Here is a 12,346-nt window from a genome sequence, read left to right on the forward strand (position 1 = left end):
CTGAGCTGCAGTAAGCACCGACAGCCTGCGACCGGCCCTGGGCGCTGCTGCGGATAAGGCCATGGCCACTGTGACCTACAAGCCTTTAGCAGCGCTCCCGCCGCCTACAGACACGAACAGCCGCTTGGAGGCAGATGTGACTCAGCTTCCCAGGGCTTCAGGCCACGGCCACAGCCACAGCCACGCTGCGAGACCCCTGCCGACAAAGCGGCAGGAAGGACCCGGTAATTTAGATCCAGAGCCCAGGAGCCCCACGCCGCAGCAGCGCCGCTCGTCGGACTCACAACTTCCACCGCGGCGAAGAACAGACTCTCCGCGCCCTGATTGGACAAACACCCTCCAGGGCTCCCCGCGCCCCGATTGGACGAACTGCCACGAAGGGGCGGGGGTGCCTCACGTGAGCAAGGATGATGGCCTCCCCTGCCCGCTGGCGCCCCCTGGGGGCTGCTGGAACCTTTCGCCACCTCTTGCCGCGCTGGCATGGAGCGGAGCTGTGCAGTGTCTGGCAGCGGGGCCGCCGCGGCCCCGGCCCCATCCCCGTCCCCGGAGAGTGAGAGCTGCGCAGGCCTGTGGGAGCTGCCTGTGGAGCACAGCGAGAAGAGACCGGAGTGCCCGCGCTGCAGGTGACGCGCGGAACCCATCCGCCCCGGAGCCACCAGGCCCTGCGATCCTCCCCGCCCCGCCCCCGGCTGCTGGAGGCTGCGCTCAGGCGCCGGGCCGGCGGGGCGAGGTGATGGAGGGGTGGGGGCCGGTGCAGTGGAGAGCTCATCATGAGCGTGCTCCACTTGCGTAGTAGCAGGTCTGGCAGGGTACATTCAGAAAGAAGGGAAGAAGTGAGACATAGACGTAGAAGCTGGAGTTTGGCGGAGCGCTGGCGCATTTCTGTGTGAGACGCGCTGTGTCTGTGGCCGAGGAAACAAGACTCGGCGAGACGTGTGTCCGTCCCTCGGAGGCGGAGCTGGCGGTAGACTAGAGTTGCGGGCACTTGCTGGCAGTTTGGTCCGAAGGGCCCCCCTGTATTTCGCGGGGCGGTGAGAGCGCTTCATCAGTGCTGGGCGGTGAAGATGGTGGGCAGCGGGCAGGTGGGGAGTGCTTGGGGGGTATCTTGTAGAGACCAACAACCACTTCATATAAAGTTGTGGGACTTGGTTTTGCTAGGAGACTCAGGTTGTCATCAGGCGTGTGAATGTAGCCGCACTGGGTTAGAGCTCAAGCCTGTCTTTGCAAGCCCAGCCTGCCTCTGCGGCACTGGACTAGGTGTGAACTGTTCCCTGGAAGCTATGGAAGGTGGAGGGTACAGTGTGCCCTAAGTGCCGTGCGGAGATCCTGCGAACTCACTACGGCTTTGGTGCTTTGTGGAAGGAAAACAAGAAACGAAGAAGCTCATCCAGCAGCTGTCCAGAGAATGTTGAAATACGTTCGAGCCCTGGGGAATGGAGAGAGTAACGCAACTCGATGTTAACCTCGGGGTGCCTTTTTAGAGCAGCCTGCGAGTTTGGTCAAAAGAGAACTTCTTGAAACCTGCTTTTCTGTAGATACCTCTCCTGCCAATAGAGTGAGATGACAGTCAGTTCTTGAAAGGTTTGTGCAGAACTGCCCCCAAACGGAGTCTCCTACGAAGGTGATTTGCAGGATAGTCATCTCCTTGCTTGCTTTCTTAGTAACACCTGAGAGAAAGCATTCCCTCAGCTCCTCACCACGATGTTTTATTAAAACACGTGCTTCTTGGAGAGCGCTAAATGACTTGCACTTGGTGTGAGAAGCATGGGTACAGCAAGAGCAGACACTGAAAGGCCATATAGGGGGCAGAGAAACTAAGAAGTTCAAAAGGATTGCATTCTTTTAAGAAAGAAGAAATGTGTCAGTGTTTTCATAATGGAAATTCTGATGGCAGATTCTGATGCAAGAGTGAATTGTGCACTTGGTCTGTTTTTGCAATTTATCCTGTCCCTTCTTCAGGAATGGAGCTGAGTTGTGCTTGTCACTAAACACATCATTCTGTGGTGTGACTTGCAGTGCAAGTGAGTCATTGAATGACAGAGTACATATGTGAAGCAAATTGATGAAGCTTGGTCCTTACCCTGGACGTTGTCTCCTGTTGACGTTGGTGGGTGGCAGGTGTCTTTACGTGAGTTCCGTGATTTTCTCAAGTGCAGAGCAGATTTTTACTGCAAAGCACCCTGATGAGTATGATTGTGAAGTATTTGTAATAGTTCCGAATTCAGTAAAAAAGCACAGAAGAACGAATTCTCCTTACCATCATCTGGTGATTCCTCATGGGAACCTACAAGGTTTTGTTTTGTTTTTTTTTTTTAAAATGGCAAGCTAGCTGATTTGACAGCTAACAGGTATTCACTAAAGATAAGAAAAAAAATGTGGGAGTAAGGTGAATAAGTCTTAATTTTGGATAATGTGGATGACTTGAGTGTCCTGAGGGAGTGGAATGTTTCTGTTACATGTTTGAGATGTAATGGTGCATGTATAGTGCATGAAGCAACTGTAAGCATGTGCAGTAGCTTGTGGTGGACAACTTGGAGGTAGTAATATAAAGCAGTTTTACATTGTGAAGGTTTTTGTGTATAAGTGCTAGTTTAAACAAAAAGGTGGGAAACAATCCTCACATTTGGTGTTTGAGTTGGCAAATGGCTGATGCAAATGTAGTACATACAGTTGACTTGCTGCTGTTTTATTCCTGAGGCCATGGTTTAATATGCATTCTGTTTTTCTGCCCAAGGTTAATGGTGTTAAATTTTGTATCACTGTTGGTGATTTGAACAGTTCTTAAGGCATGGCATTCTCAGCTGGCTTAAATGCTTAACTTCCTCTGAGAGTTTAAAGCCCAACACTGAACATTAAAATTGGAGAATAAGCTGAAGGTAGTGCTGAAGTTGCTGTTAGCATGGAAAACAAAAGGAACAGGCCCCACAGCTGCAGCCTTATAGGACAGCAATTTAATTTTGTGGTGTTACACTCTTGGAACAATACAGCACATGGAGTTTGTGTCCTTATGTAGGTCAGAGTTGAAAAAGCCTTTTTGGCAGTACCAAAGCAGTTAGTGCTCAACGATCAGAGCTATTGACTCTGCACGTGCATAGTGTTCCTGTAGCAGGAGAACTGCCAAGGAATGTTTTCAGGAAGAACTGAGGTTTTTAACTGAGAATCATTTCTAATCTATGAATATTGCTCAGTCCCGTGTGGGCTGTCACAGATCTGCACTGGAGACAGTACTCTACTTTGGGAGGATTAATTTGTGTGGTAACATTAGAGGAAGAGGTCCCTTCCGACCTAAACTACTCTATGATAAGAGCCTCTGGTGGGTGCTGTTACAGGGCATTTGTGTTTTAAGAGTGAAAAGCTAGGGAAGGAGTAGCTTTAATCCTTGAATACCAATGCTGCCTTTGCCTATATCAAGGATATTAGATACTCTGCTTAATCTGGGTACTGAGTGCTCATGATTAAGAGGTTGATGATGGCACATGATAGCATCCTGCTGCTTCTTTTGCAGAAAAATACCTTATAAAGGCTGAGTCTGAGGACACAGTGTTGTTTACCTGGTGAGACCTCATCTGGAATACTGTGTTCAGTTTTGGGTTCCCCAGTTCAAGAGGGACAGGGATCTGCTGGAGGGGATCCAGCGAAGGGCTACGAGGATGATTAGGGGACTGGAGCTGGAGGGCATGGCTTATGAGGAGAGGCTGAGGGACGTGGGACTTTTTAGTCTGGAGAAGAGAAGACTGAGAAGGGATTTAATAGATGTTTATAAACATCTGAGGACTGGTGAGGAGGGGGTGGACAGGCTCTTCTCACTTGCTCCCTGTGATAGGACAAGAAGCAATGGATGTAAGCTGCAGCACAAGAGGTTCCACCTCAACAGAAGAGAGGCCTTCTTTACTCTAAGGGTCACAGAGCACTGCAACAGGCTTCCTAGAGAGGTTGTGGAGTCTCCTTCCCTGGAGACTCTCAATGTCTGTCTGGGCATGTATTCCTCTGTGATCTGTGCTAGATTGGGTGATCCTGCTCTGGCAGGGGGGTTGGACTTGATGATCTCCTTGGGTCCCTTCCAATCCCTAACATCCTGTGATAGAGAGATGCTTCATAACCACATTGGCATTGTACTGAAGCACGAATGTGAATTTTAATGTTTAGCTATTGGAGAGTGTGATAACAAGCATGCATTAATTCTTTTAGCAACGCCTGATACAAGGTGATAGCTTCATAGCCTTTGATTTATTTGATATTCTTAAAGATCAGTTCTAGGCTTTTGTTTTCACTGCTGTAAGTGTATTGAAGTTTTTCAGTACTTTCCCTGACAGTATTTATTCGTTATCACTGCTTAAATGAACTTCTGTGACTATATTGCCCTGTGGTTCATGTCTTGTAAGAGCTTACAGACTGTTCTGTAGGATATTAAAAAAACCCTCAACTTTCCCACTTTTCCTATTACATTTGCATTGAAGAAAGGAAAAAAATACCACAAGGCTAGGTGACAGGCATCACTTGAGAGAATGTTACTCCAGGTTCGTAAGTGGGGTATCTAACTTTTTTTTTTAGGAATTGTATTAGAAGGTTTAAAGACTACTGAATGAGAGTGATATTTTTGCTGAATTTATTAGTTTTCATTGAAGTGAAATGCATAGAGTTGGTTTACAAGTGTATCAAACCCCCAGAAACTTAACTGATAGACAGCTCAATTCCTGCCTTTAATGGTACAAAAGACCCAACAACTTTGTGACTTACTGATATTTAGTTCTTAGACTTGTCTGTTTGTGAAATATCAGAATAAACAAGCTTTCAAAACTCCCAGCTTTTACAGCAGCAAAAAAGCTTATTTATTTCAAAAGACAGCTAGAAATTTCTTAAGGGCCACAACTTCAGGAATTGTCACTGGCAGCCGTGTACAGAATGTTTTTAATGTCCGGACCAGATCTCACAGGTCCCAAGCCCACTGCATGGACTATTTCTCGCTTGATCTGATCAAAGGCTGCTTGTTGTTCAGGTCCCCACTCGAAATTGTTTCTCTTACGAGTCACATCATGCAGAGGTTTGACAATCTGACTGAAACCAGGAATGTGTAGTCTCCAAAATCCCACCACACCAAGAAAAGAAAGTGTGTCCTTCTTACTGGTGGGAACTGCCATGGTAGAGACTTTGTTGATCACATCCTGAGGAATGTAACGGCAACCATCCTGCCACCGCACTCCCAGAAACTGAATTTCTTTGGCAGGTCCTTTGACCTTGTCTCTCTTAATGGCAAAACCTGCTTGCAACAGAATGTCAATGATTTTGTTACCTTTCTCGAAGACTTCCTCAGCAGTTTGGCCCCACACAATGATGTCGTCGATGTACTGGATGTGCTCTGGAGCTTTACCTTTCTCCAGTGCATTGTGGATGACTGAGTGACAGATGGTTGAGCTGTGTTTCCACCCCTGAGGCAAACGGTTGAACTGGTACTGGATTCCTCTCCAGGTGAATGCAAACTGAGGCCTGCACTCCTTTGCTATGGGAATAGAGAAGAAAGCATTAGCAATGTCTATGGTTGCATACCATTTAGCCTCCTTCGATTCCAGCTCGTACTGGAGTTCCAGCATGTCCGGCACAGCTGCACTCATGGGTGGCGTCACCTCGTTGAGGGCACGAAAGTCAACTGTCAGTCTCCAGTCGCCCGTAGGCTTACGCACAGGCCAGATGGGACTGTTGAAAGGTGAATGAGCTTTCTCGATGACAGCCTGACTCTCCAATTGACGAATCAGCTGATGAATGGGCAACAAAGAGTCACGGTTAGTTCTGTACTGCCTATGATGAACAGTTTGAGTTGCAATTGGCACTTCCAGGTCCTCTATGTCATGATGTCCCACAACTGCAGATTCATCAGAAAGTTCAGGTCTAATGGACAATTTCAATTTATCATCCTCAATCTCTACAGATGCTATTCCAAAAGCCCATTTGTGACCCTTAGGATCTTTGAAACAACCTTGTCTCAAAAAGTCAATTCCCAAAATGCAAGGCGCATCAGGACCAGTTACAATAGTATGTGTCTTCCACTCTTTACCAGTTAAACTGATCTCAGCCTGTATCTTAGTTAACTCTTGAGATCCACCAGTGATTCCAAAGATAGAAATTGACTCTGTCCCTTTGCAATTAGATGGCAATAAAGTACACTGAGCACCTGTGTCAACTAAAGCCCTGTATTTCCGAACTCTTGAACTGCCAGGCCACCTAATGAATACATTCCAATAGATTCGGTTCTCTCCACTATCCCTTTCCTCCTCCTGGCTGGAGGCAGGGCACCCCTAATGCTGAACATGGCATGTAGGGTGTACACAGTGATTGGTGTTGTTGTGAGAGGAACTGCAACTGTTGGATTTCCATGTAGGCAAGTGTTTGCACACTCAAGAAGTGTAGTCTGAATGGTCAGGGAGTGAGGTGGATCGTGAAGTACTTGAAGGCAAGAGGTTGGAATGTTATGGTCAATAAGACAGAGTCTAGTTGGAGGCCTGTATCCAGTGCAGTCCCTCAGGGGTCAGTTCTGGGACCAGTACTATTCAATATATTCATTAATAGTGTGGATGAGGGCACAGAGTGCACTGTCAGCAAGTTTACTGATGACACACAACTAGGAGGAGAGGCTGACACCAGAAGTCTGTGCTGCCATTCAGCAAGACTTGGACAGGCTAGAGAGTTGGGTGGGGAGAAATCTAATGAAATATAACAAGTGTAAGGTCCTGCATATATGAAGGAACAACCCCTTCTCCTTACACAGTGTAGTCTGGGGATTGATCTGTTGTAGGGCAACTCTGAGGCAAAGGACATGGGGGTCCTGGTGGATGGAATGATGACCATGATCCAGCAATGCCAAGAAGGCCAGTGCCATTCTGGTGTGTATTAGAAGGGCTATGGTTAGTAGGTTGAGAGAGGTTCTCCTCCCCCTCTGTTTTGCCCTGGTGAAGCCACATCTGGCATATTGTGTACAGTTTTGGGCCCCTGAGTTCAAGGAAAACTGGGAACTACTTGAAAGAGGCTTGTACAGAACCACAAACATGATTAGGAGAGTGAAACATCTCCCTTATGAGGAAAGGCTGAAGCCATGGCAGTCTGGTGAAGTCTCCACTGGCTGGAAAAAGGAAACATAACTCCTATTTTCAAAAAGGGTAGGAAGAAGGAGCCAGGGAACTCCAGGCCAGTCAGTCTCACCTCGGTGCCCAGTAAGATCATGGAGCAAATCCTCCTGCAGGCACTACTGAGACAGAAGAATAGTGGGGGAGGGTGACTGGCTACAATCAGCATGGCTTCACCAAGAGCAAATCCTGCCTGACAAACCTGGTGGCCTTCTATGAACAGGTCACAACATTCATAGATGAGGGGCAGGCAACTGATGTAATTTTCCTGGACCTGAGCAAGGCCTTTGACACTGTCCCACACCACATCCTGGTCTCCATGCTGGTGAAACATGGGTTTGGTGGGTGGACCACTAGATGGGTGCAGCCATCAAGCCAGTTCTGTATCCAAAGAGTGGCTGTCAGCGGGTCCATGTCCAAGTGGAGGCCAGTGACAAGTAGAGTCCCTCAGGGATCAGTCTTGGGACCAGTCTTGTTCAACATTGTTGTCGGTGACATGGATAGAGGCATTGAGTGCACCCTTAGCAAGTTTGGTGATGACACCAAGCAGTCACACTGGACGGAAGAGATGCAATCCAGAGGGACCTGGACAGGCTGGAGAAGTGGGCACAAGCCAACCTCATGAGGTTCAACAAGACCAATTGCAAGGTCCTGCATCTGGTTCAAGGCAATCCCAAGCACAAATCCAGGCTGGGCAGTGACTGGCTGAAGAGCATTCCTGAGGAGAGGGACTTGAGGGAGATGGTGGGTGAGAAGTTCAGCATGAGTCAGCAGTGTGCACTTACAGCTCAAAAGGCCAACCAGATCCTGGTCTGCATCAGAAGTGTGGCTAGCAGTTTGAGGAAGGTGATTCTCCCACTCTACTCTGCTTTCATGAGAGACCCCACCTGGAGTACTGCCTCCTGTTCTGGAGCCTCTATTGCAAGCGGGATGTGCTGGAGCGTGCCCAGAGAAGGGCAATGAGGATGATCAGAGGGTTGGAGCACCTCTCCTATGGGGACAGAATGAAAGAGTCAGGCTTTTCAGTCTGGAGAAGGCTCTGAGGTGTCCTTGTGGCCTTTCAGTATCTGAAGGGGGCCTACAAAAAAAACTGGGGAGGGACTTTTGTTTTAGGAAGTGACAGGACTAGTGGGAATGGAGTGAAGCTGGAGATGAGTAGGTTCAGGCTGGATGTGAGGAGGAAGTTCTTCACCATGAGAGTGATGAGAGCCTGCAATGGGTTACCCAGGGAGGTGGTTGAGGCCCTATCCCTGCAGGTGTTTAAGGCCAGGCTGGATGGGGATCTGGCCAGCCTGATCTAGGGTAGGATGTCCCTGCCCATGGCAGGGGGATTGGAACTAGATAATCCTTGTGGTCCCTTCCAACCCTGACTGATTCTATGATTCTTTAGCTTGGAGGAGACAGAGGGGTGGCCTCATTAATGTTTATAAATCTGTAAAGGGCAAGTGTCAGGAAGATGGAGCCAAGCATTTCCTCAGTGATGTCCAGTGATAGGACAAAGGGCAGTGGATGCAAGCTGCAGCACAGGAGGGTTGACACAAACTTAAGGAAAAACTTGTTCAATGTAAGAGTGACAGAATACTGGAATAAGCCTCCCAGAGAGATTGTGGAGTCTCCTTCTCTGAAGACATTCAAAACTTGCCTGGACATGTTCCTGTGTGACCTAGTCTAGGTGATCCTGTTCTGGCAGAGGGGTTGGACTACATGATCTTTTGAGGTCCTTTCTAACTCTTAATATTCTGTGATTCTGAGATATTTTTCACAAGCAGTGAACAAAATCCTGCAAATAGAATTGGCTCAAAACAAATGAAAAGCTGTAGATATTTGCCTTTTCAACTGCAGAAGTTAAACCCTGACAAGGAGGAGTTTTACTTTGGCAGCATGTGGTGTGTCCTTCCACAATTCTTCCTTATAGCTTTAGCAGAAAAAGTCTTTTTTTCTGGTCTTCAACTCTGTCTAAGGGTTCTGAGTGCATCTAGGGGCTGAGAAAGTGCTTGGGGATGGGCTGCCAGAACTTCCTGGGAGAGGTTCAAAGACAGGTTGGGATAGGGCAGTCTGGTCTAGTGAAGGGTGTTCCTGCTCATAGCAGGGAGGCTTGAACTGGATGATCTTTGAGATCCCTTCCAACCCAAACCATTCTATGAATCTGAGAGCCTACATGTCAAAATTATGTGGTGTGGCAGGTTAGAGCAGATCTCTCCCCCAGAAGAGTAAGTTCACTACAACTCAAAATTTCAAAAGTTAAAAAAAAAAAAAAGTGTAATTTTTTACAGTTTAGTTATAACAATATAAAGGGAATAAACTACTACAGAACATAATAAAGAAGATGGGGATGGGGTCAGGTGACAGTGAAGCAGCAAAGCAGTAGCCAAAAGAGTGGCGGGGGAGGGTAGTGGTGGGTGCAGTAGAAGCAGCAAAGGGGAAGATATGAGCTGTGCTTCTGGAAATAAAGCTTTTGTTGCTCTGATGAAATTATATTAACTTGTCCATTATTGCTATTTTATGATCTATCTCTGGAACGTTTACCTCTTCATTCAGAGACTCCAATCCCATTTTTTGGATGTCTGAGCTAGAAAACTAGCTCAAATGGCCACACATGGATAAATGAGGTTATTCTGCAGAATATAGGAACTAGCTGTTCAAGGCAAGGTTGGACGTGGCACTTGGTGCCATGGTCTAGCCTTGAGCTCTGTGGTAAAGGGTTGGACTTGGTGATCTGTGAGGTCTCTTCCAACCTGATGATACTGTGATACTGTGATACTTTTGTGTCAGAAAGGAAAAAGCTGAGCAGATGAAACAAAGATCAATTCACCTGCATGTTAAGTTTGACAGTAGCAAAAACCAGGTTGTGCCAGTAACAGTTTTCCTTCAGCAGGAGAGGTGGTTTCACTGTGTGACTGGAAAGACTCTTACTCTTCCAGGGTTTTGGGCAGGAGTAGCTGTCTCATCATTAGGGATCAGCATGCACATGAGGGGCACTGCTGTGGAGTGTAACTATCATGTGGTCTGTGGGCATCTCTGTTATTTGCAGTTGATGCAAAATGATAACAAGACAGCAGTAATATACCTTCTTCTCCAGGTAAGTGGTGAAGCGGAGCACTATTTCTGTCTCATATTTTGCGGTATTTTTTTTCCACTATAGGTGTTTTGTCTTGCTATGTCAAGAGAAATACATGCTTCTTATCTGGACAGAATTGTCAATAACCACTCTCACAGTCTGGCCAGGGTAGGGTTGTCAGCTCTGGCTGGAGTCACTGTCACATCACGGAATGAAAGCATGGGTGAGGTTGGGAGGGAACTCTTGACAATCATCTAGTCCAGAGTTCTGCTCAGACAGGGTCAGAGCAGGTCCCCAGGACTGTGTCCAGTTGATGGTTTTTTTTTGTCCTTTCTCCAAGGACAGTGACACCACAACCAGTCTGAGTTCTTCTTCCAGTGTTTGACCAGTTACAAGGTGTTTTCCTATATTCAGGTGTAGTTTAATGTGTTTTGCCTGTGCTCATTGCCTTTTACTGTAATAGCAGTTGATTCTGAGTGGCGTCTGGCTCACATTTCCTCTGTGATGGTTTTGGGGCCTACGTTCCTTTAAAAAGACCAGCAGGACAAAGTCCTCCAAAAAGAGATAGAGTCCCAGGGGACAGACCTGGTCGTCCCAGGGTACTGTTACTCTATTCCACTTCTGGTATCATAGCTCATAAAGCAATGCCTAGCTGGTAACCGTTGCCTTCTGCTGCCTTCACTTCTTTCTGTCTGGGAAGAGACTGTGTCCCTACTTACTTCATGGTTTGTGTGATGGCTTCTAGCCATCAGGGAATGTTGAGATGCATCATGTGGCCTGCTGGAGGGCAGTTTTGGCTTACTCTTGGGCCTCCTGAGGTTGAATGGGGTGAAGGATTATAGAAGGTTTTAGTCTGATAGACTTGGCCTAGTTTATGAATGTATTCATTTTACCTGAGTGCCTTCTATACATATGTACTTATAAATAGAATCTCCCTTTAAACTTCCAATCAGTGTGCAACATTTTCATTTTTATTCCCCAAAAGGAGTAAATATAATCTGTTCCCTCCAGTCCTGGGCAGCTCATGATCTTAAACTGGGACACCTTCCTAAAAGGGAATTAATACATGTGGATAAGGTCCTCCTCAGCCTTCACTTTTCCAGGCTGAAGAATGCCATCTCAGCTTTTTCTTACACATGCTCCAAATCCTTAATGACCTCTATGTGCTGGACACCCTCCATTAAGTTTGCCTTCTGCTGAGAAGCTCAGAACTGGATCCAGCACTCCTGACATGACCTTACCAATGCTGAGCAGAGAGGAAGGATCATCTGCCTTAACCTCTAGGCAGTTCCTCCATCACCATGCCAGGAATTTGTCATCAGTGTACTCAGGTCTTCTAGACTGCTCGAGCTCTGCCATGTTATCAAGTCCTGTGAACATAAAACTTCTTAAAGCTTTTTGAGGAAAGCTTCACCTACTTCAACCTTATCCAGAGGTCTGAAGCAGATATTCATGGTTGATATCCACCCTTGTTGATCTGGCTGCTGATCTTGACACATATACTCTCATGTGATTCCTGCTCTGTTCCAAGGCTGTGCTCAAGGCATTTCAACTGGTGTCCCACCTAAAGGGGAGCTTGCCTTCCTTGGCTTTTGAGCATGTCCATCCTAAAAAGCCCATATTCCTCCATCACAGGACGCCAGTCATGTAAGATATTACACTATTTCTCTGTGATGCCAGTGAGGCTGTAGTCTTGTAACTGCAGACCGACTTCTTTCTCTCCTACCAGCAGATCTAGGGAGGTGATCATTCCTCTCAACTCAGCACTGGTGATGTTTGTTGCCAGAATCTAGAAGCATTCCAGAGAGGTGCCTGAGTGTGCTGATTTCCCTGTACAGACCCGTCAGCCTGACCTCAGTGCCAGGGAAACTGATGGAGCAGGTTCTCTTGGGGCCAATAACTGCGCACCTGAGGGATGGCAAAGATCTCAGGTCCAGCCAGCATGGGTTTAGGAAGGGCAGATCCTGCCTTTCTAACCTGATCTCCTTCTATGATCAGGTGACCCGCTTGGTGGATGTGGGGAGGCCTGTGGATGTAGTCTATCTGGACTTCAGCAAGGCCTTTGACACTGTCCCCCACAGCAAACTGCTGGCTAAGCTGTCAGCCCGCGGCTTGGATGGTAACACTCTGTGCTGGGTTAGGAACTGGCTGGAGGGCCGGACCCAGAGAGTGG

General features: G+C 47.3%; 1 protein-coding gene across 1 annotated transcript in view; it reads left to right on the forward strand.

Moving 5' to 3' along the window:
- The first annotated feature begins 411 nt into the window (after window positions 1-411).
- The window catches only part of DTWD2 (DTW domain containing 2), a 102,752-nt gene continuing 90,817 nt past the window's right edge, over window positions 412-12,346 (forward strand). The window contains exon 1 of the mRNA XM_064140415.1: window positions 412-623. Within this exon, the coding sequence (XP_063996485.1) occupies window positions 481-623 (143 nt within the window). The 5' untranslated portion in view covers window positions 412-480. The remainder of the gene's footprint in view (window positions 624-12,346) is intronic.

The sequence above is a fragment of the Pogoniulus pusillus genome, chromosome Z (assembly GCF_015220805.1).
Source record: "Pogoniulus pusillus isolate bPogPus1 chromosome Z, bPogPus1.pri, whole genome shotgun sequence".
NCBI lineage: Eukaryota > Metazoa > Chordata > Aves > Piciformes > Lybiidae > Pogoniulus > Pogoniulus pusillus.